Source organism: Oryx dammah, unplaced genomic scaffold (genome assembly GCF_014754425.2).
Source record: "Oryx dammah isolate SB20612 unplaced genomic scaffold, SCBI_Odam_1.1 HiC_scaffold_13, whole genome shotgun sequence".
Lineage (NCBI taxonomy): Eukaryota > Metazoa > Chordata > Mammalia > Artiodactyla > Bovidae > Oryx > Oryx dammah.
The window spans coordinates 15,743,452-15,768,938 of NW_024070197.1; the positions used below are offsets into that span (position 1 = coordinate 15,743,452).

General features: G+C 44.0%; 2 protein-coding genes across 2 annotated transcripts in view; both read right to left on the reverse strand.

Moving 5' to 3' along the window:
• Positions 1 to 660: 660 nt before the first annotated feature.
• Positions 661 to 15,024, reverse strand: LOC120873276 (zinc finger protein 546-like). Its single transcript, XM_040254089.1, has 7 exons — positions 14,949 to 15,024; positions 12,488 to 12,725; positions 11,658 to 11,729; positions 7,663 to 7,750; positions 5,792 to 5,918; positions 4,065 to 4,160; positions 661 to 2,800 (listed from the first exon to the last, which is right to left on the reverse strand). The coding sequence occupies exons 1-7, from the start codon at positions 15,022 to 15,024 to the stop codon at positions 684 to 686; spliced, it is 2,814 nt and encodes a 937-aa protein (XP_040110023.1). The 3' UTR covers positions 661 to 683.
• Positions 15,025 to 18,198: 3,174 nt separating this feature from the next.
• PSMC4 (proteasome 26S subunit, ATPase 4) overlaps positions 18,199 to 25,487 on the reverse strand; it is a 9,588-nt gene continuing 2,299 nt past the window's right edge. The window contains exons 2-9 of the mRNA XM_040254090.1: positions 23,695 to 23,982; positions 23,504 to 23,613; positions 23,307 to 23,400; positions 19,356 to 19,523; positions 19,194 to 19,270; positions 18,883 to 19,051; positions 18,621 to 18,676; positions 18,199 to 18,433 (exon numbers count right to left, since the gene is read on the reverse strand). Of these exons, the coding sequence (XP_040110024.1) occupies positions 18,320 to 18,433; positions 18,621 to 18,676; positions 18,883 to 19,051; positions 19,194 to 19,270; positions 19,356 to 19,523; positions 23,307 to 23,400; positions 23,504 to 23,613; positions 23,695 to 23,982 (1,076 nt within the window). The 3' untranslated portion in view covers positions 18,199 to 18,319. The remainder of the gene's footprint in view (positions 18,434 to 18,620; positions 18,677 to 18,882; positions 19,052 to 19,193; positions 19,271 to 19,355; positions 19,524 to 23,306; positions 23,401 to 23,503; positions 23,614 to 23,694; positions 23,983 to 25,487) is intronic.

Genomic DNA, 25,487 nt, shown 5'->3' on the forward strand with positions numbered 1-25,487 from the left:
GCCCTCATGCAACAAGGAAGACCCAGCACAACCAAAAATAAATATTTTTTTAAAGTAGTAAAATAAATTGGGGGCTTTCATTTTGTATGTTTGTTTTTCTTTCAGTTTTATTTATCTGGTAATCCAGTTTCATTGTGCCTTTTAAAAGTACTGGTCAACAACAATTTTTGTGGGGAGGTGGTATCTTTCATCTTGGTTTGAGATGCACTGCGGCAGTATCATTCTCTAAAGTTAACCAAGACTGGGTGATGCTTTTTCTCAGCTCTTTAAATCAATATATGTAGTATAAAACTATTTCTGTTAACGTTCAAGCATGAAGCAAAGGGGATCACCACATGTTCCCTAACAAGTAAAAATTTTTCTTAATTATGAATTCTCTGTTATAAAAAGCATTTTCTTTTTTTTTTTTTAGTTTGAGCATTCTTTGGCATTGCCTTTCTTTGGGATAAAAAGCATTTTCTAAAGGCCACTTTATCCTCTGTAGGGGCTTCCCCGGTAGCTCAGATGGTAAAGAATCCACTTGCAATGCAGGAGTTGTGGGTCAGGAAGATCCCCTGGAAAGCAAATGGCAACCCACTCCAGTATTTTCCCCTGGGAAATCCCATGGACAGAGGAGCCTGGCAGGCTAGTCCATGGGATCACAGAAGAGTCAGACACAACTTAGCAACCAATCAATATCCTCTTTACATTATGCATAGCGATTCCTCACTAATGTGATTTCTCTGATGTAAAGTGAGTTGATCACTACGAATAAAAGCCTTCCCACATTCTTTACATTTATAGGGTTTCTCACCAGTATGAATTCTGTGATGTCGTGTAAGTTCTGATTTAACACTAAAGGCTTTTCCACATTCTTTACATTTATAGGGTTTTTCACCGGTATGAATTGTGTGATGTCGAGTAAGTTCTGCTTGAAGACGGAAGGCACCCCCACATTCTTTACACCCATAAGGTTTCTCACCAGTATGAAGTCTAAAATGTTGAGTAAGATGATACCGGCGACTAAAGGTCTTTCCACATTCCTTACATTCATATGGAATCTCACCAGTGTGAATTCTTTGATGTAAGGTAAGTTGATAACTACAAATAAAAGCATTCCCACATTTGTCGCATATGTAGGGTTTCTCCCCAGTGTGGATTCTGTGATGTTGAGTAAGATGATAGTGCCGACTAAAGGTCTTCCCACATTTGTTACATTCATAAGGTTTCTCACCAGTATGAATTCTCTGATGTTGAATAAGATGATTGCTACGGATAAAGGCTTTCCCACATTCCTGACATTTATAGGGCTTTTCACCAGTATGAATTCTGTGATGCTGAGTGAGTTCTGTTTGAAAGCGAAAGGCCTTTCCACATTCTTTACATACATAGGGTTTTTCACCGGTATGAATTTTATAATGTTGAGTAAGATTGTAGCGACGACTGAAAATCTTTCCACATTCTTTGCACTCATAGGTGTTGTCATTGGTGTGAATTCGCTGGTGTGAAATAAGTTGACTGCTACGAATAAAGGCCTTCCCACATTCCTTGCATTCATAGGGTTTTTCACAAGTATGAATTCTGTGATGTCTGGTAAGTTCTGCTTGAAGGCGAAAGGCCTTCCCACATTCTTTACATCCATAGGGTTTCTCACCAGTATGAATTCTGTAATGTTGAGTAAGATGATAGCGACTACTGAAGGTTTTCCCACATTCCTTACATTCATAGGGAATCTCACCAGTATGAACCCTCAGATGTAAAGTTAGCTGATAGCCACAAATAAAGGCCTTCCCACAGTCCTTACATTCATAGGGCTTCTCTCCAGTATGAATTCTACAATGCCGAGTCAGTTCTGTTTGGAGACGAAAGGTTTTTCCACATTCTTTACATTCGTAAGGTTTCTCACCAGTATGAATTCTATGATGTCGAGTAAGTTCTGCATGAAAACTAAAGGACTTATCACAATCTTTACATTCATAGGGTTTGTCACCAGTATGAATTTTCTGATGTTGAACAAGGTATGAGCCATGACTGAAGGCCTTCCCACAGTCATTACATTTATAAGGTTTTATACCAGTATGAATTTTCTGGTGTTGACTAATATGTCGTTGTACCCTAAAGGTCTTTCCACAAATTTTACATTCATAAGGCCTCTCACCAGTATGAATTCTTTGATGTTCAGTAAGCTGATAATGAAGTCTAAAGGCCTTCCCACATGCCTTACATTCATAAGGTCTCTTCCCAGCATGAATTGTCTGATGTACTCTAAGGTCTCGAACACGACTAAAGGTCTTCCCACATTCTTTGCACTCATAGGGTTTCACACCAGAATGTATTCTCTGATGTTCAGTAAGGTGATAATGAAGCCTAAAGGTCTTCCCACAATTGTTACATTCATGGGGTCTCTCCCCAGCATGAATTGTCTGATGTACTCTAAGGTCCCCCACACGACAAAAGGCTTTCCCACATTCTTTGCATTTATAGGGTCTCTCACCAGTATGAATTCTTGTATGTTGAATAAGGTATGACTGTTGTCTAAAAGTCTTCCTACATTCCTTACATTCATATGACTTCTCTATAGCATGAATTTTCTCATGTAGAGGAAGAGCTACACGTTTTTGGATTATCATTTGACTAGCACATCTCATTTGATATCCTTCTTGTCTCTCAAACTCATGTTTACGCTGCAAATCATTTCTGAAAATGGTGTCTTCATGGATAGAAGCTTGACTTTCATCCACTGTCTGCAACTGAAACAAATATATTCCACAAATATCCTTTTCTGGAAATAACTTCTTGGTGAAATACTTAGATTCCAAATCTGGAGGAAAAAAAGGAAACAAATGCTGTGATGTGATTTCTCTATGTTGGAGGTAGAATAAGGGATTGCATCTTATAGTCAAAATAAAAGACAAACTAAGAATAACACAGATTAGAAGTTGAGTTTTAGAGCAGAGGTCGGCAAACTTTTTCTGTAAAGAGCCAGATAGTAAAAATTTTAGCCTTTATAGGACCTATGGTCTTTGTGACAATTACCCAGCTCAGCTGTTATAAGCTCAAAGGAAGCCTTAGACAGTATATAACTGAATAAGTGTAGCTATGTTGTAATACCACATATGGTATATGGACACAGAAATTTGAATTTCGTAAAATTTTTGTTTCACAAAATATTCTTATTTTGATTTTTTTTAACCACTAAAAATGTAAAAACCAGTTTTAGCCCATGAGCCATTCAAAAGTAGATGATAAGCTGTTTGTCTTCTGGATCCTGATTTAGAGAACTCTAAATTGTAATGCAATCTGAAAGAAGGCAAAAGGCTTCAGAAAATGATGTGATGCTAAAAGAGGGTAAAATAAGTGACTGGATGAACAAGTTGAGTCAGTGGTCCCCCTACTTAGGATGAATGTAGGGGAGTTCCTTACGCATACTGCTTTTTGGGCAACAACCCAAACAAAGGAATGAAAATCTATAAGAACAACTTCTGAATGTCTTTATTTTCAATCTTTTTCATCAGATGATTCTGATGCAGATCACTGTGAGAATCTATACATAATTTTCCCCCCAAAGGTTTCTCTTTAATCTCTTAGAATAAAATTCAGACAAATTACCACAGATAAAAACATATCACCACCATATTGCCTTGCTTCTCTGTACAGGTCATCTTTACTACAACATGTAGGAATCTATATCAATAGTACTTAAACTTGGGCACAGTCTTGCTTTCAAGTAAGTTGGAAATGTGTATAAAATAATTTTATGGAATGGAGAAAAGAATAGAAGTGTAAATATAGACGAGGACTTGGAAACATAGATAAAATTGTTGTCAATGGGGAAAAGAGAAGGCAGTTCCCTCTTTGAAATGGGAGGGAAATAGAAGAGAAGTGAAATAAGCAGCATGACAAACTAGGGTAAAGATGAAGGGCTTTGGGGGGGCTCATGTTGGGGCATTTTAATGTTTTCCCAGAAATCAGGCCTTTTCCCCTGGGTCTTGGGCCTTTGAAAGGAGCCTTCATCTCAGGGCCATGTGTCTCCCTGACCCAGAGGGTATGATGGGATCCCCCTTGGCTGATCTGCCTTCACTCACCTGTGAACCAACTTCCTGTTCCTTCTCTCATTATCATCCAGGGCTCTTTCTCTTGCTCCAATAAAGTAATCATGTCTGGCTTAGGAGTGGAACATCCTGCTCACAAGAAAGAAATGCCACATGACTTACAACAAACAAAAACTGTAAGTTCAAAATGACTTAATTTAGACTTGGTTACATTTATATTAAACTCTATCAAAGTGTGTGTGTGTATATGAGCTCAGTCCTGTCTGACTCTTTGTGACTCTATGGACTGTAGCCCCCAGGCTCCTCTGTCCGTGGAATTTTCTAGGCAAGAACGCCAGAGTGGGTTGCCATTTCCTACTCCAAGGGATCTTCCCGACCCACGGATCAAATCTACATTTCTTATGCCTCCTGCACCAGCAGGTGGATTCTTTAGCACTGCGCCACCTGGAAATTCCTATAGGTCAAAATAGCTTTTGATAAAATTGAAAAGGCCATTGAAGAATATTCACATTTAGATGGATTCATGGTCATAGGACTAAAGAGGCCAAATAGGGGAGGGAGAAGGTCTGTTCTACTTTTAAAGGCAGTACAGAAAGGCACTGAGGACACAGACTCTGGAGCCCTATGGTCTGGGTTCAAATACTCTGTCCCTCCTTCCATGTGTTATGCTTTTATCAGTGTAAATGGGGCTGTTATTACCTTAGAAGACTCTTGTGAGAATAAATAAATTAATATATATATAAGAGCTTGCAAGGATGCCTAGCATGCAGTATTATTTTTGTTATTGTTCTTATTTTAGTAAAAGAAAAATTTCTTGTTATTGTTTAGTCATTAAGTCATGTCTGACTCTTTTGTGACACCATGGACTATAGCCTGCCAGGCTCCTCTGTCCATGGGATTTTCCAGTCAAGAATATTAGAGTGGGTTGCCATTTCTTTCTCCAGGGGATCTGCCCCATTAGGGATCAAACCCATGCCTCCTGAAACAGCAGAAGGATTCTCTACCACTGAGTCACCTGGGAAGCCCAAAAGAAAAATATTGTCTTCAAAAATACTTCCAAGTTCTTCCTCAGAATTCTTTCAATAGCAAATGTAAGATTCACAGACTAGAATTTTCAACCACAAAGTAGGTTAGAGAGAATATGTCTCTTCTAGGATGGGATGTGTTTACTTCAATTTTGAATGAATACTACTGGGGACTTCCCTGACGATCCAGTGGTTAGGACTGTGTTTTCACTGCAGGGTGGGGGGTGTGTTTGATCCCTGGATGGGGAACTAAGATCCTGCATGCCAAGTGGCACAACTGAAAAAAAAAAAAGTAAATGAATATTGTTAATCCATCCAACACTGTATAAACTGTAGAAGCTCCTCTGATGATCACGAAAACACAAAACCCTGAGACTAGCTAATCTCTCTGCAGGTAGGCCAGACCTTAACACAGAACAGCTCCAGGAATTCTGAGCACGCACATTATATGACACCTGGCTTCTCAGAATACATTACAGGACTCAAACCTAGAAATAATGTAGAATAACAGGCAACTGTAGGAAGGGCCAGAAGAAAGAGTGAAGGTCACTGAAGGATGGAGAAGATGGCACTCAACCAAGTGCCCATTTCCAACCCAATAATACTCAAACCATTCTTTCAAAATAGGGGAAAGCCATTCAGCTGGTGTCTTAAAACAGAGCTCTGAAATTCAACAGTGGAGAAAACTGGTATTCCAGAAGGCAGATTGTCAATTATTTGTGCAGATATCCTTACCCAAGGAGACCAGGTTGCTGTAGTTCTCCAACATCACATCTCTGTACAAGGCCCTCTGAACAGGGTCCAGGCACTCCCACTCTTCCTGGGAGAGGTCTATGGCCACATCCCTGAATGACAAGGACATCTGAAATGACAGATCCATGTATTATAAACAATGTTTTAACTGTCTTTTCAAAAGGGGATGACTGCTTTGTAGGAAAGAGGCAATATAACAAGCAGTTAACCTGGCATCAAGCCTGTAACATGTATGGAAGAAAAAGAAAATCAGTAATTTGTAAAATGGAGTGTCTACATACTTTTGAAGAATACAGTTGTTACAAATAGGATGTCCTGTATATCATGTAATGAATCAATAAAGTTTTCCAGTGAAATAAAATCATATAAATAAGCACGTTGCCTATCATGCAAATAGTTTAAGCTGTGAATAAATGTGAGTTATGTTCTGTTTTCCTTTCAAAAAATTTAAAGAAAAAATAAGTATGAGTTGTTTTTCCCCCAAATACTCCAAAATCTCTAAGAAAATAGGACTTTACCGACATTTGATTTGGTGCAGTTGGTAATGAATCCACACATCAATGCAGGAGACACAAGAGACACGAGTTTGATCCCTGGGTCAAGAAGAGCCTCTGGAGGAGGAAATGGCAACCTACTTGCAGTATTCTTCCCTGGAAAATCCCATGGACAGAGGAACCTGGCACGCTACAGTCCATGGGGTTGCAAAGAGTCAATCATGACTGAGCACAGCACAGCAGCAGACATTTGATTTAATCAATACTCAGGTTCATTATTATGCAAGATAATGTCATAAGCATTTTCCCTTGTCATAATAGATGACAAATTCTTTTATTTACTGGCTGGCTATTCATCCATCTTGTGGATATATCAGACTAATCCTTCTGTCACTTTTAGGCATTTAGGTTGGACAAAATGTCTAAGGTCTCCCCCAGTCCCTTTAAAAGTGAAAAGTGAAAGTTGCTCAGTCGTGTCTGACTCTTTGTGACCCCATGGACTATACAGTCTATGGAATTCTCCAGGCCAAAATACTGGAATGGGTAGCCTTTCCCTTTTCCAGGGGACCTTTCCAACCCAGGAATCGAACCTAGGTCTCCCATATTACAGGCGGATTCTTTACCAGCTGAGCCACAAGGGAAGCCCTAGTGTTTCTTTCTAAAGCCCAGTCCCTTTAGCCTTTCTTCATTCCCTATTAGGGATCTGGGAGGGTCTTCCCACCTGCTACCACCACCATCCATCAGGAACACTTATTTGGATCCTAAGCTGAAGGATGCTGATGTAGGATGATCCACAATGACACTGATGTCACTAGAGACCCGCACACCCTCCTCAAGCACAAAACTGACTTCTGTCCTGTTATCTATCCCTCTGGGGGGGATAGACCCTTGGACAGACCCTTGAGATTCTGACATGCAGGCCTCAATCACATTCCAACCTAGTCCTATAAACCTCTTACAATATGAGGTCTCATCATGTGCAAAAAAATCAACACTAAATTCCATCTTATCAACCTGAAACATTCAGGTCTGTGGAGTCTAACGGACCATCATGTCTGTGTCATGGAATCATGACTCTAACGAGAGAAGTTCAAGGATTTCCCTCAAGCAACTTCACCCAATGGTCCTGAGAGAGACTCAGTCCTTGGAGAGGTGATGAAATAGGTGAACACTAGAGAGAGAAACGAGGGGCAAAGAAGACGGCCACTAGGTTGTGTAGCTCCATCCTTCACTGAGATCAGAGTGATTGAGGGCAACGTGAGCAATAGTGCTGTCTCAGGAAGGAAGTTTCAGGATAATAAACATGATCACATGAATTCAAAAACCACAACATCTCAAGGAGGAGAAACATGAACTTACATGGGCCATGGTTGTAGAACTGCAAGAACTTGGTAGTCCTCTTTGGGCTTCCTCCACTCGAAAAGCACAGAATCCAGAGAAGCCAGGACTAGGGGAGGAATAAGAGACTCTGAGACCAGCCATGTCTCAAAGGAATCCCAAAATGACTTAGTTAATACGATCCTGTTTTGCCTTCTTTGTATTTCTATCCCCATAATACCCCACATACAAATCAGAAGAGAAAAGACGGAGCCTAAATGAAGCCAAACCTTCACTATACCACAGGGAACAAGCTGCACAAGTCTGGATACAAAGCAGGGGCTTCCTGCATGAAGCCAGACCAAGCACTCCAGCAGAAGGGTCTCCAGGGACTTCCCTGGTGGCCCAGTGGCTCAGACACCGAGCTCCCAGTGCAGGGGGCCAGGGTTCAATCCCTGGTCATTGAACTAGATTCCACATACTGCAAAGATCCCACAAGCCACAACAAAGATGGAAGATCCCACATGTAGCAACTAAGACCCAGCGCAGCTAAGGAAAGAAAGAAAAAAAGCGTCTTCAGTCCACCCAAATTTCTGATGATATTGATCTATATATGTTCCATTAGTCTCACTTTGAATCTAACATCATTAGAAGCAAAACTGTAAGATATGAAGTTGTGCTATCCAATACAAGAGCCACATATGACTATTTAAATCAAATCAAATTTAAGTAAAATTAAAAGTTCACTGCCTCAGCTGCACCAGCCACATTTCGAGTGCTTGAGAGCCTCATGTGGCTAGTAGCTACCATACTGGAGAATGTAAATATAGAACATATCCATCTTTGCAGAAAGTTCTACTGGACAGAGCTGGTATGAATCATACAGCCTAAATTTCATTTTTCACCACAGAGTTCCTGTAAACTCAGAATAAACTGGTCAAAAGCTGACAGAGGTTGCTAGACAAATACTATCTCCTTTCTATGAACTCCCAAGAGATGTGACCTCTGGTGGCTTTATTACCTCCTTGTTGTTGTCTAGTTGCTCAGTCGTGTCCAACTCTTTTTCGACCCCATGGACTGTAGCCCACTAGGCTCCTCTGTTCATGGGATTTCCCAGGCAAGAATATTGGAGTGAGTTGTCATTTCCTTCTCCTGGGGATCTCCTGCACTGCAGGCAGATTCTTTACCATTGAGCCACCAAGGAAGCCCTTATTACCCCTTATTACCTCCTATCTCATGCTTATTCTGTCTATTTTGACTTTATATTATTTGCCATATTATAAGAAACTTAAGGATAGTGACTATGTTTCAATGCTTGTATTCCTCTAACTACTATCACAAGATTCAGCATACTGTGAGCCCTAATGTCTGTTATTCAACCACAATTCCATTTTTAGGCAGTTTTTCTTAGCACACTAAGATACATGTGCAAGATGTTTATCATATAACAACTTAATCAACTGTTAGAAAAATAAATAGCTACAGGAGGCAACAGGTTGAATAAATTATGGTCAGTTTTTTACCCTCCTTTGAACTTTTTATTTGTTTTGGGGTATAGCTGATTAACAATGTTATAATAGTTTCAGGTGAACAGTGAAGGGACTCAGCCATACATATACATATATCCCTTCTATCCCAAATCCCCTCCCATCCAGGCTGCCACATAACATTGAGTAGAGTTCTATGTGCTATACAGTGGGTCCTTGTTTGTTATCCATTTTAAATACAAAATTATGGTCAGTTTTGATGGCACACTAAGGCCCCTATTAATACTGATTATACTGGTCCATATTTAATGTTGGAGAAGGACATTCCTGATGAATTACTGGCTGATACAGGCAAATTAAACAAGTATGGGGAATTCTCTGAGTGTCCAGTGATTAGGGCTCTGTGCTTTCACTTAGGGCCTAGGTTCGATACCTGGTGGGGGAACTAAGATCTTGCAAACTGAGTGGTGCAGTCGGGAAAAAAAAAGAAAAGTATGTAAAATTAAGGGAAAGATTATAATGTCATCCATAACACAGACTCTGTTGTTGACTTTCAGAATGTAAGTCCTAATCTGACAGCTGCCAACTTCTCAGTTAGTTTATTGATAAACTAGGGATAAGAACAGTACCAATCTCCTACAGTCACGAAGACTGGGATATTACATAGCATTTAGTGACAGGTAATTGCTAAATAAAAGTTAGATGGTATTGTTATAAACTTATTTTGTACTTTCTATTTTTATAGTAAAATTTGAGTCTCATGCCCACTTTTTTTTATAATGGTATTTTACATATTTTAGAGGCAAGGCTTGAAAGTGCTAAGTAGATCTCTCCTCATCCTTGCTGCTACAAAAGAAGAGACACCATTGTTCAACATAAAGCTGATAAAGAGAACCTAATAAGGCATTAAATGGAGAATGTTAATAAGAGGTTCAATCTTACTCTCCTGCCCTATGTAAAGATTTACATTAATATTTATAGTTATTACCATTTTATTCTGCTTTCTACTATTATAAACCTGTCTTCCAAAATGTTGTTTGCATTTAAAGATACTTGGACTAGACAGGTTATCACTGTGTTCTGTTAAAGCAACTTAATTTTTTTAATACTTATTTATTTAGGCTGTGCTGGGTCTTAGTTGCAGCATGTGGGATCTAGTTCCCTGACCAGAGATCGAACCTGGGCTCCCTGCATTGAGAGCATGGAGTCTTAGCCACTGGACCACCAGCAAAGTCCCAAGAGCAACCTAAAAAAGTTTAATCCTGAAGGGCTATCTTATTTGATAAATTGTGCCAATAATTATTCATAGTTGATTTATATAATACAAATTTGGAGGTATAAATACTTGGAAGGTTTATGAAGCATCACTGACATGTTCCTCTTCTTTCTATATTCATGGAGATATAAGAAACCTCTGCTTTGGTAGAATTACTTTTTCCAAATAAGAGTTGTGGAATCTGTGTCCTTTGAATGATCAATTAGAACAGTTTCTATTCTGCACACACACATACACACACACATATACAGGTTCACAGAAAAAATTTTTTGCTAAAATAAACCTCCCCCAAATATTAATCATAATGCCAGGGCTATTTTAACTTTCTTTTTTACAAGTCCTTCATGTAATATAACTGAATAACTTCTTTAAAAAAATTAGCATCAATTCCATAATATTAAGTATACAACAAATCTATATCCAATTAAAAATATCTGAACATCTTGGAAGCAAATCTGTTTGACATGTGTGGGAATAGTAAGGGAATCAGTATGACCATTATAAATAAAGATTAACAACTCTTGAACATCCTTATTCAATATAATAAGATCTTTCCACAGATAAAACTCTCCTCTGAATGAATATATCAGGTGAGAGCCATCTGCAGACTAAATAAGAAAATGTGGGCAAAGCAGACAGACAGTGTTTGGTTCGTTTCCCCTTTCTCCACTGAATAATCAATTGAAATATCACTTTGGATATAACCCTTGTAAAATATCTCTGAATCCCAATAATAGTAAATGAAATTTATATGACATTTAAAATTTGAGTATTATTGTTCATCACAATGAATCTTACTTTACTCATATGCATATTTTTTTTCATTTGACAAACTCTTTATAAGCAAATCTCAACCCACCAATTCCCTAGAAAAAAATCTTACACATGATGACACAGATTTCCATGATTTCCAATCACATTCCTGCTCTAAACACCTTAAAAAGCAGATGCCCATGTCATTGACACCAATCAGACCACCTCTGATCTTGCCTCACTTTTAAACTCAGGTTCTGCAGGACAGCAATGATGTGATTCCACTTAAATATTCATCTCATTTGCTTTATTAAGCAAAGTTGTAACTTTAGACTTCAGGATATATATTTACTATTACAAAAAGTGAATGAGAGGGTGACCCATCTGTATGGCCGCTCATTTATTAGGAAAGAAGAATAGGCCTAGAATAGGCCACTGACATCTCAGGAAAAGAAAAGCAAATGTTTCTAGGTACTAAAAATAAAAATGCATTTACAAACAAAGAGAAAGTAGAAGCTCACCTGATCTGCACTTTTAGATGGGGAAAATATTTTCGTTTCTCTTCAGGATCCTTCTTGTGAAGACTGGCAGGACTGGGGAAGAAGGAAATCATGAGACACCAAGCCTTTCTCCGAGCACAGCCAGATGGGTAATGTCCCCTCCAGGGCCACATCAGCTCTGCCTCACGCCTGTGACCAGATGGGAGCCTGTCTTTGACATGATAGCCGACTCCTATCCTAACCACCTCAGAGGTAAGGGGATGCTGTGGTTCTGAAAAATGCAGCAGCACCCACATTGCCTCCAAGTAAGGACCCCTCTCACCATTTCCTCCCAGGAGTCTGTGTTTTAGCTCTAAAAGCCCCATCCCAAGGCCAGGATTGTGCCTTCTTGCTGGGAACTTTCATCCTGGGGTTCAATCTTGGACTTTTCTCTTGGGAACATAGCTCTGCGCAGACACCAGGGCTGAGGGGAGGGAGGAGAAGGCAGCAAGAACGTGGGTCAGTCACACTCATCACTGAACCAAGTACCAGTATCAGACTGACAACCGCACCCACCGACAGGAGGCTTGACTTGGTCCTGCACACAGACACACACGCACACGCACACGCACGCGCACGCACACGCACACACACACACACACACACACACACACACACACACCCCACATGCACGCACACACACAGTCACATAATCCATTTCCTCCTCCCCTCCTGCCCGCACAGGCCTGAGGCTGCAGGCGGAAAAGGCTCCCTGGGGTCCTCACTTTGGGCGGCATCTCCATCCCCACTCCGGACAAATCCTGCTCCTCCTTACCTAGCACCAACTTCTCCCCCGGCTTCTACAAGCTCACCTGCGGTGGCTGGGCAACCCAAAAAGCACAGCTGCGAGCCCTCGGCGTGGAAGTTTACACCCTCCCCCTGGGGCTTCTGGGAAATGTAGTCCACGGCCGCTAGCCGGTGGCCTCGGGCTCTGAGTGCGCAGGCGCAGGCACGCTCGGACAGGGCGGCTCTGGTCCCGGACTCTGGAACCCGCGTACTCGCGCGGCGAGCTGACAGAGCTCAGCCGGGAGCAGTCCCGGCTGTGCGAGCCTCGACGGACCTCCAGACAATGGAGTCCAGAGTCTTGACAGCCGAGTGCGTCCGTAGTGCCGCCCTGAGGCCGAGCGCGTGTGAGGCGGATTCTGTCAGATTCTTCCCTCGAGGTAGTCCCGGCGCGTGGTTCACAGGCGTGTGTCCCTATGTACCCGGCCTCGTGAGCGTGTGTACGTGTCTGTGTGTGTTTGCCGCTGTGAGGGTTGCGGGACCGACTGTGCCTTCGGCTGAGAATGAGTTGTGTTTCTGCGTGTGTGTAATTCTTTGGGTGCCAGACGGCGTGTGCTGAAGCAGGACCTAACTGGAAGGAGTCCACGGCCTGGAGTGTGATTCGTGACTGAGCAGTGAGGTGAGAGGCGCGGTGGAGACCGTGGCTGTGCTGGAGTGTGACTGGGGTGATGTGTGTGTGATGGGGTGGGTGTGCGGGTTGCTGTGTGACGGGGGGTGGTTGAGCGGCGGGTGCAAGTCAGGCTCTGTGGAGATAGGTCTGTGAATCTGAGTGTCTGCGTGTGGTACTTCACAGGTGCTAGTGGCCTTGTGACTGGTACACGTGTGTGATCATATGAGCCGCAGATCTGTTATAAAAAGAATACGTTGCATCTTCTTGCAACATCAGCTGTTTCACGACTTGAGCTGAAGATTTGTCTTATCTGTCAAACAATTTTGCCTGTGTGTATAGAATGAATGGACTTCCCTAGTAGCTCAGAAGGTAAAGCATCCGCCTGCAATGCGGGAGACCCGGGTTGGATCCCTGGGTCAGGAAGATCCCCTGGAGAAGGGCATGGCAACCCACTCCAATATTCTTGTCAGGAGAACTCCATGGACAGAGGAGCCTGGCTGGCTACAGTCCATGGGGTCGCAAAGAGTCGGACCCAACTGAGTGACTGACACACACATAGAATTGAATGAATTTTTTCATAGAGAAAAATGGAAATCATAGTAATTTTTTTTAATATGAAGGAATTCTTTCCACTCTTCTGTGATGTTATGGGTCTGTGGTGGATACTTTTGGGAATCTTGGACTGAAAAAATATTTCGCTTTATGCTTGAGAAGGCAGTGTGCCATAGAATAGTGAGCCCACAATTAGTCAGATGATAACACATCTGTACTTCCTCTCCCCTTTCTGAGCAATTCAGTCCTAAAGCTGTAAGATGGGCTTAGAGCCTGAGCAGGATGAGGAGGGTGATCATGCAGGGAGTGGCTTGAGGCACTGGGGCTGGGATTCTGATCAAATATAAGTAAATATATCAACTGCAATGGGAGCAGCCAGGCTTCTCCCTATCAGCGGGGAACCTCAGACATGGAAAAGGAGATGACTAGAATGAACCTTGGGATGGTAGGTTGAAACTAGATGTAATGGTTTGAACTCACAATTATCTATATGGTTCTTGGCCTTCCCCAATCAATAGAAACTGACTACAGACCAGACAAGAAATTCACACAAGGCTTTACTGGGGCTCCTGTGGGCTGCAGTAGGGAGCATAACAGGTTCCCTTGTTTGCTCCCCAAGGGGTGGGTGTGAGCTCATTCCTTATATGGGGTGAGGGTCGGGGTGTGTCTAGGAGTCAGGCTGGAGGGGTAGCTTAGGTGGTTTGCCCACCCTCTGGTAGTGTTGAGTGAAGGCGGGGCATGTGCAGTAACCCTGCTTTTGCTTCCAGCTCTTCAGAAATGGCATTTGGGGTTTTGGGGGTGGGTTTTTTTTGTCTTTTTGTATCTTTGGGTCCAGAATTTGCCTGTGTATGCACACAGTTATTTGTAGTCCCATATAGTTTCTTGGATTTTGTAGCTCAAGGAGAGGTGTGTCCAGGTGCAAGCATCGCAGTACTGAAGCAGAGGGTCCCAGGCCTGTCTCAGATTGATATAGAAATTAATAGGTGCTGGACCACTGAGGGCACCAGGCTTACTTCTGGAGAGAACCCTGCTGTCCCTTGCAGGACTCTGGGGTCAGCATCTGCCTGGCCTGATATATCCCTGCTTCAGCAGGAGTCACTGTGCTGAGCGTTCCACTGGAGCCTTCTATCCTATGACATGACAGTACGTATACCTTAAGAGGCAAAATGTCCAAGTCACATTTTGGGATACTTTGTGAGGATAAGTAAAGGAAAAAAAGATGCAGTCTTTAGGATGTTGAGCACCATCTATTTCAGGCTCTTTCTTCTTATACATCCTCCTCCTCCTCTTCTCCCCATGAGGCTGACATGGAAGACTGTTTAAGTCACCTAGGATGGCTGTGGTGTAATCTGTGGCATCATGACATGGCTTCTGGTCTGTGCAGGCAGTGGTGATGTTTGTCATGTTGCTGCATTGGTAGAGTCATTTTTGATCAATCAAGTCCTTTTTAACAACTTAGCAGTACATACACTGTAGTCTCATCTGAGGTATGCTTACTGATCCTGGTTGTACTCAAAGGAAATGTTACTAAAGAATACATGAGGGACTTCCCTGGTGGCCCAGTGATTAAGAATCCATCTTGCAATGTGGGATGTGGGTTCCCCTGGTCGGGGAACTTGGAGCCTTTGTCTTGTGGAGCAACTAAGCCTGTGTGGCCATGTACCAAAATGAAAGATCCCACATGAGGCAGCAAAGATCTCGAGTGCTGCAGCTAAGACCCGATGCAGGCAAATAATTAAAAATAATAATAATAATAGGTATATATGAAACCTGGGGAAATGATCAACATTTGTCTGAGCTGTTGTTCTATCAAGCCAGGGTACACTCTCCATTGTAGGAATTGCAGAGGTATTCACAAAATGGATAATTACTGCTCCTGGGCAGAGTTTTATAGGAATTTTTCAGTGGAAACCTACCACCTGGTCCTTGGATGATGGTTACACAAGTGTTCTATTTATAATGTTGTTACATTATACATTTATATTTTGGGCTCCTTTATGTGTATTATTATAATTAAAACAATTAAAAACAAAAAGGTTTACATATATTTTTTTCTTTCTCTTGTCTTTGCAGAGCAGAGAGAGAAAACGGATCTGTTTCCCTTAGTAGGAAAACATTTGCTTTCAAGACTCCACTTCCAATGTGTTCACGTGTCGGGCTGTTCGGCAAACTGGCCTTACTTTTTCCTTCTAAATGCAGTAGCATGTAGCTGAGAACAGAAAAAAGCAGTCCCCGACATCCAGGAACTGGCCTGACACTTACAGGTAGGCCTCAGTGGTACTGAAAGATAGCCTAGTGCTCACAGCTGAGCCATATTATCCTATTGGACATAAGCAGTCTCATGGAACATCAGCATTAGGGTCACTCAGACCATAATGAAGGGAGGCCACTTTATAATTTTGTCTAAGCATAGACAACAAGGTTGCTGGGCAATCCTCAAAATATACCAAATATCCCCTCTTCCAGCTAATGTGAGTGGCTACCACTTTTTTACCAATTAGCGCATCACGCTAGTCTGCTGTCACTTCTGGGGTACATGGCTATTTTTTCCCAGTCTCTTTGCCCTTTATCACTGATGTTTACGATGTGTTTTGTCCCTTTGTGATAGGACCCAGGGGTCACTCCTGGATTTAAATTAGGACTTAACAATAACAAAGCCATGAAAAAAAAAAAAAAAAAGGATTTTACAAGTCCTTTTGAAGGAGGGAGAGTAAAGGAAGGAAACTGCTGAAGTGCGGTTGGATCCCTGGGTAGGGAAGATCCCTTGGAGGAGGAATGGCAACCCACTCCAGTATTCTTGCCTGGGAAATCCTTTGGACAGAGGAGCCTGGCGGGTTGCACTCCATGGGGTCCCAAGAGTTGGACACGACTTAGCAACTAAACAACAACAAACCTAATTCAAGTATAGGACTTCCCTGGTGGTCCAGTGGTTAACACACCACATTTCCAATGCAGGGGCAGGGGTTCAATCCCTGATTGGGGAACTAAGATCCTACATACTGTATGGCACAGCTGAAAAAAAAAAGGTAAAGTATATATTGAATACAAAGTTTATTAGAAAAGAAAGCATTTCATGGTGCACTTACCCTGTATTTCCCTGTCTACTTCCAAGAGGCAAGGACCTCTCATCCTTTTGTTTCTTTTGAAATTTACTTCCATTATTTCTAAACTATATGCTTTTGTAAACTCATCAGTTTTGCTATTAGCTGCTACTGAATATGAACGGTGAAGACTTCAGGTATCTTAACCATCCACTTTCCTCTTGATCATGCTGCTTGGTTTCCTCAGAAGGAATCCTTCAGCTGCCTGCCCAGGGCACTTAGTTAATCTCATCTTCAGCATGGCCCCTCTCATCCTTGCCCCAGGTACACCAGCCCAGAAACTGCTGGCCCAGCCTTTGCAGAGTAAATCTGAGGTCTTCAGCCAGGCTGGGGGTCACAGGGCCTGGAGTAACAACAGCTCGTTTGTTTCCAGCACACTCTGTGTATCAGTTCTGGTTTTTATGTAGCCTTTTAGGGGATCCTCCCGTTTCCTGTTCCTCACCTTCAGAACCTGGCCCCTCTGGTTTCTGAAAATGGGAGTCTGTTTCTGGACTTCCCATTAGTTCAGGTTCACGTTTCCTCAGATCTGCTACATCAACAAGCAGATCTCTGCCTCTTTTCAAAATCGTTTCATTGCCATCTCCTCCCTCCTTCTGTGTCCAGGAGAATTTATAACCTACTTTTGTTTTCGTGAGGTGCCAGGAGGGAGGAAGAGTTAATTAACTTCTCTGCTCAACCTGCCATGCTTATCTACAGAGGAATCACCTGTCTCTTCAAGGACCTGATTCGACTGTTTTTCGTTATACCTTCTTACCATCTCACTCCCAACTATACAGTGACATTCACACATTTGTCCAAGGAACATGAACTGAATGTCTGCCATGTGTGGGTGCTGAGACTTGAATTATGATCAAGCTACAATCCCTGACTACAAAGGAGTCCAGTCTGGAGGAGGCAAATATAAGAAGTCCCAAGCAGAGCATGAGCATGGTGCAAGGGCAGCATAGGGAGAAGGTTACTTCCCTTTGGGGTATCGGGGAAGACTCCCCAGAGGGAGAGGGGTCTAAACAGAGACGTCAAGAGAAACTGGGAACTGATCCTACCAAACACATCTGTGCCCCAGTGAGATGGTAGGAAGAGCCAGAGACACTGACAGAACTCAGGCATCCAACTTCCCCCCTGGCCCCTCATCCCTGCTCCAGGGGACTCCACTGGGTGGTTCCTCTGCCCTTGATACATACTCTGAGTGTAAAGAAGGTAGGAATTGCCCAAAACTTAAATGGTCTTCTACCTGTAGGAAATGTGGGTGGGGAGATTATAGAGGTTTTATTTTGTAGTCATGGGCTGTTCATTTTCCATCCTTTTCCCCAAATTTCTGAAGCCATTTAGTGTGAATTCTTTACTTCTCCCTCAAGCTGTAACCCAGGCCACGTACCTCAACTGCGTATCTGTCAGGAGAGGAGGAGGGGCGCAGAGGATCCTATTCAAGACCCAGCTTCTCCAAAGGAGTTAAACTTGTAAGGAGAAATTAAACAGATTCAGTCATATTTGTTTAATGAATAAATCAATCCTGGGTAAAGAGGAAAGAGAACTAGGTTTGGGGAAAGAGGCTGGGGAGGTAAGAGAAGCCCCTGGCCCCTCTGGTTTGGGTAGAGGGGTCATTTGTAAAATTCATGCTCCTGTTCGTCCTTCTTGATGACTGTCTTGTAGGCTTTCTCGAAGTCCTTGGCCAAAACAATGTAGCGATTCTCTCGGACAGCCAACATCCCGCTCTGTCAAGGGATAAGAGTTAAAACCTACTCCTTGTACTCCCCGCCTCCAGTGATGGTGCAGGAAGACACAGACACAGCCCAAGACCCAGGGTGGCAATGAGGGACAGAAGGACCGCGGCAGAGTGGTTTCAAGAGGAAAGGTCTTCACACATACCCCTGCCCAATCTAGACAGAAACCATCACTCACCTCCTGACAGATGGAGTTGATATCAGCTCCTGAAATCTTATCTGGTCTAGCCACATCTGTGGCAGATGTGTTAAGGAAACTATTCCTTGAATGACAGGGTTAATACCCAGAGCCAGAAGTTGTTCGTGGGCTGTCTTTGTTATCAGCCCCCTCCCCAAACCTTGGTCTCCCACCTGCTCAATCTGGGTGGCGGTTATGGCAGAGGTGGAGATACAACCCCCATTCCCAACAGTGACCTCCCCTTGCTTCTAGAGGAGGATACAATCTTCCAAGTCAACTTCCTCAGAGAGATTCATCTTGCTGGTGATAGTAGAGAAAATCAGTCTCTTCTGGCGGCGGTCAGGGAGTGGAAATTCAATTTTACGGTCAAGGCGTCCCGGCCGCAGCAGGGCAGGATCCAAGGTGTCTGCTCTGTTTGTAGCCATGATCACCTGGCATCGGGGACAGGCCAGCTCAGACCTCTGTCCCTTCTATACTCTCCCTCCCACTGCAATAGCTGTCCCCTCACAGGCCAGCCTCCATCTTTCCCTGATTCCCACACCACACCTCCCCTGCCCATCCTGAATCCCAAACCTTCACGTTGACGTTCTGGTCGAATCCATCCATTTGATTCAGTAGCTCCAGCAGGATTCTCTGAACCTCCCTGTCAGCTGGAGAGTATGTAACATGGTCAGCCCAGGGCATCCTGTAGGCAAGGCTGCCCAAGACCCCAGGCCCTGTGTGGGCATCACTCACCCCCTGTCTGGGCATCAAATCTCTTGGTGGCAATGGCATCAATCTCATCTATGAAGATGATGGCAGGTGCGTTCTCCTTGGCCAGGCGGAACACGTCCCGGACCATGCGAGGGCCTTCGCCCAGGTACTTCTGTACGAACTCTGAGCCCACGACGCGGATGAATGCAGCTGATGGCAGGATGACAGGCGTCAGACGAGAATGGGACTCCTGCCTGTAGGGCCCCATTCTACTTTAACTGAAACTGAGCATTCCTTGAGGACATCCATTTCTTTGGATGCCCACTCCAAGTGGTCAGGTCATTCTCTCATAACCTGGGCAGGGTCCTAGATCCAGTCAGGAGGACCAGCTACTCAGTTGTACCCCTCAGAGACCCAGCAGCCCGAATGGTGAATCCTGCCTATGGATGTGCCATTTTTTGGCCCAACATTTAAAAATCAGGATATTTTAAAAAATGTGTCTGTACTCCAACATGCCTATAAAATAGAGCTAGATACGTTCATGGAATCCAATGTATATTAAAAAAAAAAAAAAAGTGGATTTTCAGAGTGCTTAAAAAACCAGCAAGAAAACAGGCTTTTCATACACCAAGGCATCATGTTACCTCACCAAGAGCTCAGTTCCATTTGCTCAAAGGACCCACCTTTGAATATCATGCAAGAGTCAGGAACCAGGAGCACATATTCCGATATAACAAGTGGCAATGGGGTTGACAACAGGTTTGTTCGGGGCCTGCCTCTCCTTTCTATCTTTTCTTAGAGTTTAACTTGTTTGTTAGTGTCTGGATGTGGCGTTGTGTTGCACGGAGCAACCTTCAGGACATTCCTTCCAGGTACCAGAGAGAAAGGAGACACAGAATCCACTATGTAGACCTGGTCATAAACTAGGCGTTGTGCAGCTTGTAGCCCTGTCCTTCTTTAATACGGTGGCTACTGGCCACAGTGGCTACTGAGCAAATGAAATGTGGTTGGTCCAAACAAAATGAGATGTACTCTAAGTGTGAAATACATACCAGACTTCAAAAGACAGCACCAATAAAAGGAAAACATCTCAATAAATGGCCACCAACAAACGAATGAACAGATAAAATATGCTTTATACATACAGTGGAATATGATTTGGCCTTTAAAAGGAAGTAAGTTCTGACACATTCCAAATGGGCAAGCCCTGAAGATATGATGCTAAGTGAAAGCAGGCAGTCACAAAAAGATAAATACCGTGTGACTCATCCACATATATGAGATGCCCAGAACAGGCAAATTCAGAGACTGAAAGTAGAATAGAGGGTTATCAGGGATGGTGGGAAGGGAGAAATAGGGAATTATTGTTTAATGAGTACAGAGTTACAGTTTGGGATGATGAACAAGTTCTGGCAATGGATAGTGGTGGTCACTGCACAGGACTGTAAATGCACTTGATGTCACTTGTAAACTGTACACTCACAAAGTGGCCAAAGTAATAAATTCTACATTATATATATTTTACTACAATGGAAAAATGATAGAAAAAACTCAAATTTCATATCTGCTACATGTTAAAATAACATTTTGAATATACCAATTAAATAAGAAACATATATTTTAGACTAAGTTCACCTGTTTAACGTGTTTAAAATAATGAATACTTAAAATTTTAAATTATATATATATATAGCTTGCATTCTACAGCTGACCCTTGAACAACACAGGGTTTAGGGGCGCTGATCCTCTGTGTAGTAGAAAATCTGTGTATAACTTTATAGCTGGCCCTCCGTATCTACATTCATCCAACCATGCATCATGTGAAAAAATCTGGGTACAAGTGAACCCTCAGAGTTCAAGCTCTGTTGTTCCAGGGCCGTATTTCTATTGAACTCGGCCTGTCTACAACCACCTTGCTCTCAGGACAACAGCCAAACTCTCTTATATTAGCACTAAGATGATTTATATTCATGCCCTTTCTGACCTCTTCAGCCTCATCTTCTGGTCCCACAGCCCCTCCTTCACAATTCAGCTACTGGGCGGGCACTGGAAACACAAAAGGACAAAATCACCAGTTCTTTGCCCCCAACAGAGTTTAGTCACGGTCTACTCACCACTACTCATGACTCCCTAGATAAGTTCTTTCCCACCCCCTCGTCTTCACAAATGCTATTCCCTCTCCTTACCGAGTGCCTGGCAGACTGCTCACAGCTCTCTTCTGGGACCCCTCTCTGAGAGGCCTATGCAGAATGGATTGACAACCCTCCTGGAGGGCTATCCCACTACCTTCCTTGCTTTCCTGAGGCATTTGCTACTCTGTAGACTGTCCCCACCCAGGCTCACTTCCTACCATGACCCCTTGCTCACATGGCTTCAACTATAGGGGCCTCCTCACTGTTCTGGGACATTAAGCACATACCTGCCTCAAGGCCTTTGCATCAGCAAAGTCCCTCAGTCTGACACACTCCGTCCCCCCAGACGTTCACGTGACTCACTCTCTCAAAAGCATATTCTAGGTCTTTACATAAATGTCACCTCAGAAAAGTCTTCTCTGACCACCTCCAGTCCTGGCACATAAAGCTACAGCTCCTGTTTTTCCCTATCTCCCTGCCTCTTAATTATTCTCTTCAGGCATTTAGCACCATATGACATATGACCTATTCATTCATCTGTTCAAGTACTTCCTCACCTAAGACATCACATCTATGAGGTATGGAGACTTGTCTTCCACACCTAGGACACAGCTTGTTATGTATCAGGTGCTCAATAAATATTGAATGACTAAGTGTTTATTTTCCTTTTTCCCTCAGTCAAACTGGGAAACTCTCCAATGCAGGGGACATGTCTGGCTCATCACTCTATCCCAGCACCGGGGACTGCAGAAGTTCAATGAGCTGCTAAACCAATGAATGATCACGACAATGGCTAACATTTACTATACTTACTATGTGCCAAGGTACAGTTTTAGAAGCTTTATATTGGTTTAATCCTCTGAATAATCCAGAAAATTAGGAAATGGAGTCACATAGAGGCTAACTTGCCAAGAAGTTACACAAACTAACTTACATAAGTAGTACAACCTTACATAAGAAGTTGTAAGAGGTCCATATTTCAAAAACCCAGGTGGCCTGACCCAGTGCTTACCTACTACTCTCTACTGCTCCCTGGCTTAGTATATTAAGATTTTAGGAGTCCTGTTTTTAGGCTTTACAAACAGTACAGTGACTTTCAGACATCTTTGAAACTTACAAGAAATACATTTGTACAACCACAGCAGATATGTGTATGCATATTTGTGTGCATTAATTTGCACAAACAAAATATGAGCTCTTAGTATGTGGGCAGAGAAGGCAATGGCACCCCACTCCAGTTCTCTTGCCTGGAAAATCCCATGGACGGAGGAGCCTGGTAGGCTGCAGTCCATGGGGTTGCTAAGAGTCGGGCACGACTGAGCGACTTCATTTTCGCTTTTCACTTGCATGCATTGGAGAAGGAAATGGCAACCCACTCCAGTATTCGTGCCTGGAGAATCCCAGAGACAGAGGAGCCTAGTGGGCTGCCGTCTGTGGGGTCGCACAGAGTCGGACACTACTGAAGCAACTCAGCAGCAGCAGCAGCAGTATGTGGGGTGAACTCTGATGTTTTCTGTTGTTTTACTTTTTAAAATGCTGGTTAGAACCCATGAATTTGAATTCATAATTACTAACAGGTCATGACCCACCAAAGGAAAACTATGTCATTATTTCATTAATTCTCTCCACAATCATGCTATGAAATGAATGTTTTATTAGATGAGGAAGTTGAGGCACGGGAGTAAAGTCACCTCCCCAGGATGGCATCACCACTCAGTAAGACACACACTGGGGCTTTGACCCCAGAGCCCACATTCTTAATCGCCATGCCACACTACTTCCTGGGGAGGATGAGAGAGCTGAGGGCAAGGTCAGAAAAGCCCAGAAGACCAGAGCTTGGGGGAGGGGCCAAGCGGCTCACCTGTCGTGTGATGAGCCACAGCCTTTGCCAGCATGGTCTTCCCGCAGCCAGGTGGGCCGTACATGAGGACGCCTCGGGGTGGGTCGATGCCGATCTGAAGCCCAGAGGTGGAGAGAAGGATGAGCCAGGGAGTGCATCACCAGCTGGAGACCTGGCGGACCCGGCCTCTCCCTCCCCTGCCAGATCTGGCTCCTTACCTGCTTGTAGAGCTCGAAGTGTGTGAGTGGGAGCTCCACGGCCTCCCGCACCTCCTGCTTCTGGATGTCCATGCCCCCAATGTCCGCATACATCACGTCTGGCTTCTGATCTGGTGGGAGAGCAGAGCTGGGGCTCCCAGCCTGGCCCGCAGGGTCCCTTCAGGCCTCCCTGGCCCTGGGCTCCCCCTCACCTGAGGTGAGCATCATGATGCTGCTGTCGGCCTCGGGAGGCAGCACGTCCACCAGGGCGTTGCTGTGCTTGTGGAGCGCCACCGAGGCGTTGGGCTTGAGCAGCTCCCGGTCAATGGTGCTCAGGATGCGCACATAGTAGTTGGAGCCTTTGTGAAGGACAAGAAGGGAAAGGGGAAAATGAGAAGCCCCAGATTCTATCCCTAACTCTTGAGCTCCGGACCAGGTGGCCAGCAATCCCCTGGAATGCCTGCCCCTGGATGTCCCCCAGCAGGGCTCACTCACTGTGTCTCAGTGTGCTCTCAGTATCTTCCCCCCTATCTGTGCTCCTCCTCCTGGGTCTCTGTCTCAGGGAGGCCTGTGGTCCCGAGTCACTAAAGAGAGACCTAAGCCTCATCTTGGGCTTTTCTCTGTTTCCCTCCACAGCTTGTCAGTCACCATGGCCTTCCACTGGCCTCCTAAAATGTCTTTCCAACCAATCCCTCCCCTCCTCCCCAGGGACCCTGCCTCGACTCAGCACCAACCTCTCCCATCTAATTTATTTATGTGTTTGTTTATGGCTGCACTGACTCTTTGTTGCTTTCTCTACCAGAGGGCTTTCTCTAGTTGTGGTGAGCAGGGGCTGTCCTCTAGCGCAGAGCATGGACTCTAGGGCACACGGGCTTCAGTAGTTGTGGTGCATGGGCTAGCTGCCCTGCAGCATGTGGAATATTCCTGGACCAGGGCTTGAACTTGTGTCCCCTGCATTGGCAGGTGGACTCTTTACCACTAGACCAGCAGGGAATTCCTCTTTTCCCATCGAAGTCTCCGCCACAGACTCTTGCTTGCCCAGACTCCTCTATCTCACCTCCTCAGTTCACCTTCTACATTTATGGTAGTGACACACACATATCCTTCCAGCCTCAGTCTTTCTCCTGACCTCCAGACTTGGCTGTCCTGTAGCCTCCCAGACACTTCCCTGTGATGTCCCAGGCTGCCCTCACTCTCTCGACAAGGCTGCTTTTCTGCCCATGTCGCCATCTCAGGGACAGCCACTGTCCCCGAGTCCAACAGATCAAAGACACACTCACTTTGGATCTCTCCCTCCCTTCACTACCAACTCCAGGGTCCAGTCACACACCTTTCCCCACAAGCTTTACAATCATATGGCTTGATCTAGAGGAGCAGAGGCCAGAAGCAAGAAAAGACAAGTAAGACACAGAAACAATGACCATCATGAAGGCAGCACCTAGACCCATGTTAATAACAGCAGCTCTCACATAATAACTGAGTCCTAACCAGAGCCCAATCTCACTTCTGTTTTCAAATTGCACGTCCCAACTCAGTCCCAAAGAAAGGCAATGCCAAAGAATACTCAACTACCGCACAATTGCACTCATCTCACACGCTAGTAGAGAAGGCAATGGCAACCCACTCCAGTACTCGTGCCTGGAAAATCCCATGGGCGGAGGAGCCTGGTAGGCTGCAGTCCATGGGGTCGCACAGAGTCAGACACGACTGAGAGACTTCACTTTCACTTTTCACTTTCAAGCATTGGAGAAGGCAATGGCAACCCACTCCAGTGCTCTTGCCTTAAGAATCCCAGGGACAGGGGAGCCTAGTGGGCTGCTGTCTATGGGGTTGCCATAGGTTGTCTATGGGACATGACTGAAGCGACTTAGCAGCAGCAGCAGCAGCACACACTAGTAAAATAATGTAAAAAAATTCTCCAAGCCAGGCTTCAGCAATACATGAACCATGAACTTCCAGATGTTCAAGCTGGTTTTAGAAAAGGCAGAGGAACCAGAGATCAAAT

What these genes read in the sequence shown, in the direction of transcription:
- LOC120873276 (XM_040254089.1), bottom strand. Translation starts at nt 15,024, where the DNA reads ATGACAAACATCACCACTGCCTGCACAGACCAGAAGCCATGTCATGAT. An exon ending in CATCTAAAAGTGCAGATCAG is followed by an intron (nt 7,751 to 11,657) that starts GTGAGCTTCTAC and finishes TTCCTCCCCTAG; the next exon opens with TCCTGGCTTCTCTGGATTCT. An exon ending in CAGCAACCTGGTCTCCTTGG is followed by an intron (nt 4,161 to 5,791) that starts GTAAGGATATCT and finishes TCTTGTGAGCAG; the next exon opens with GATGTTCCACTCCTAAGCCA.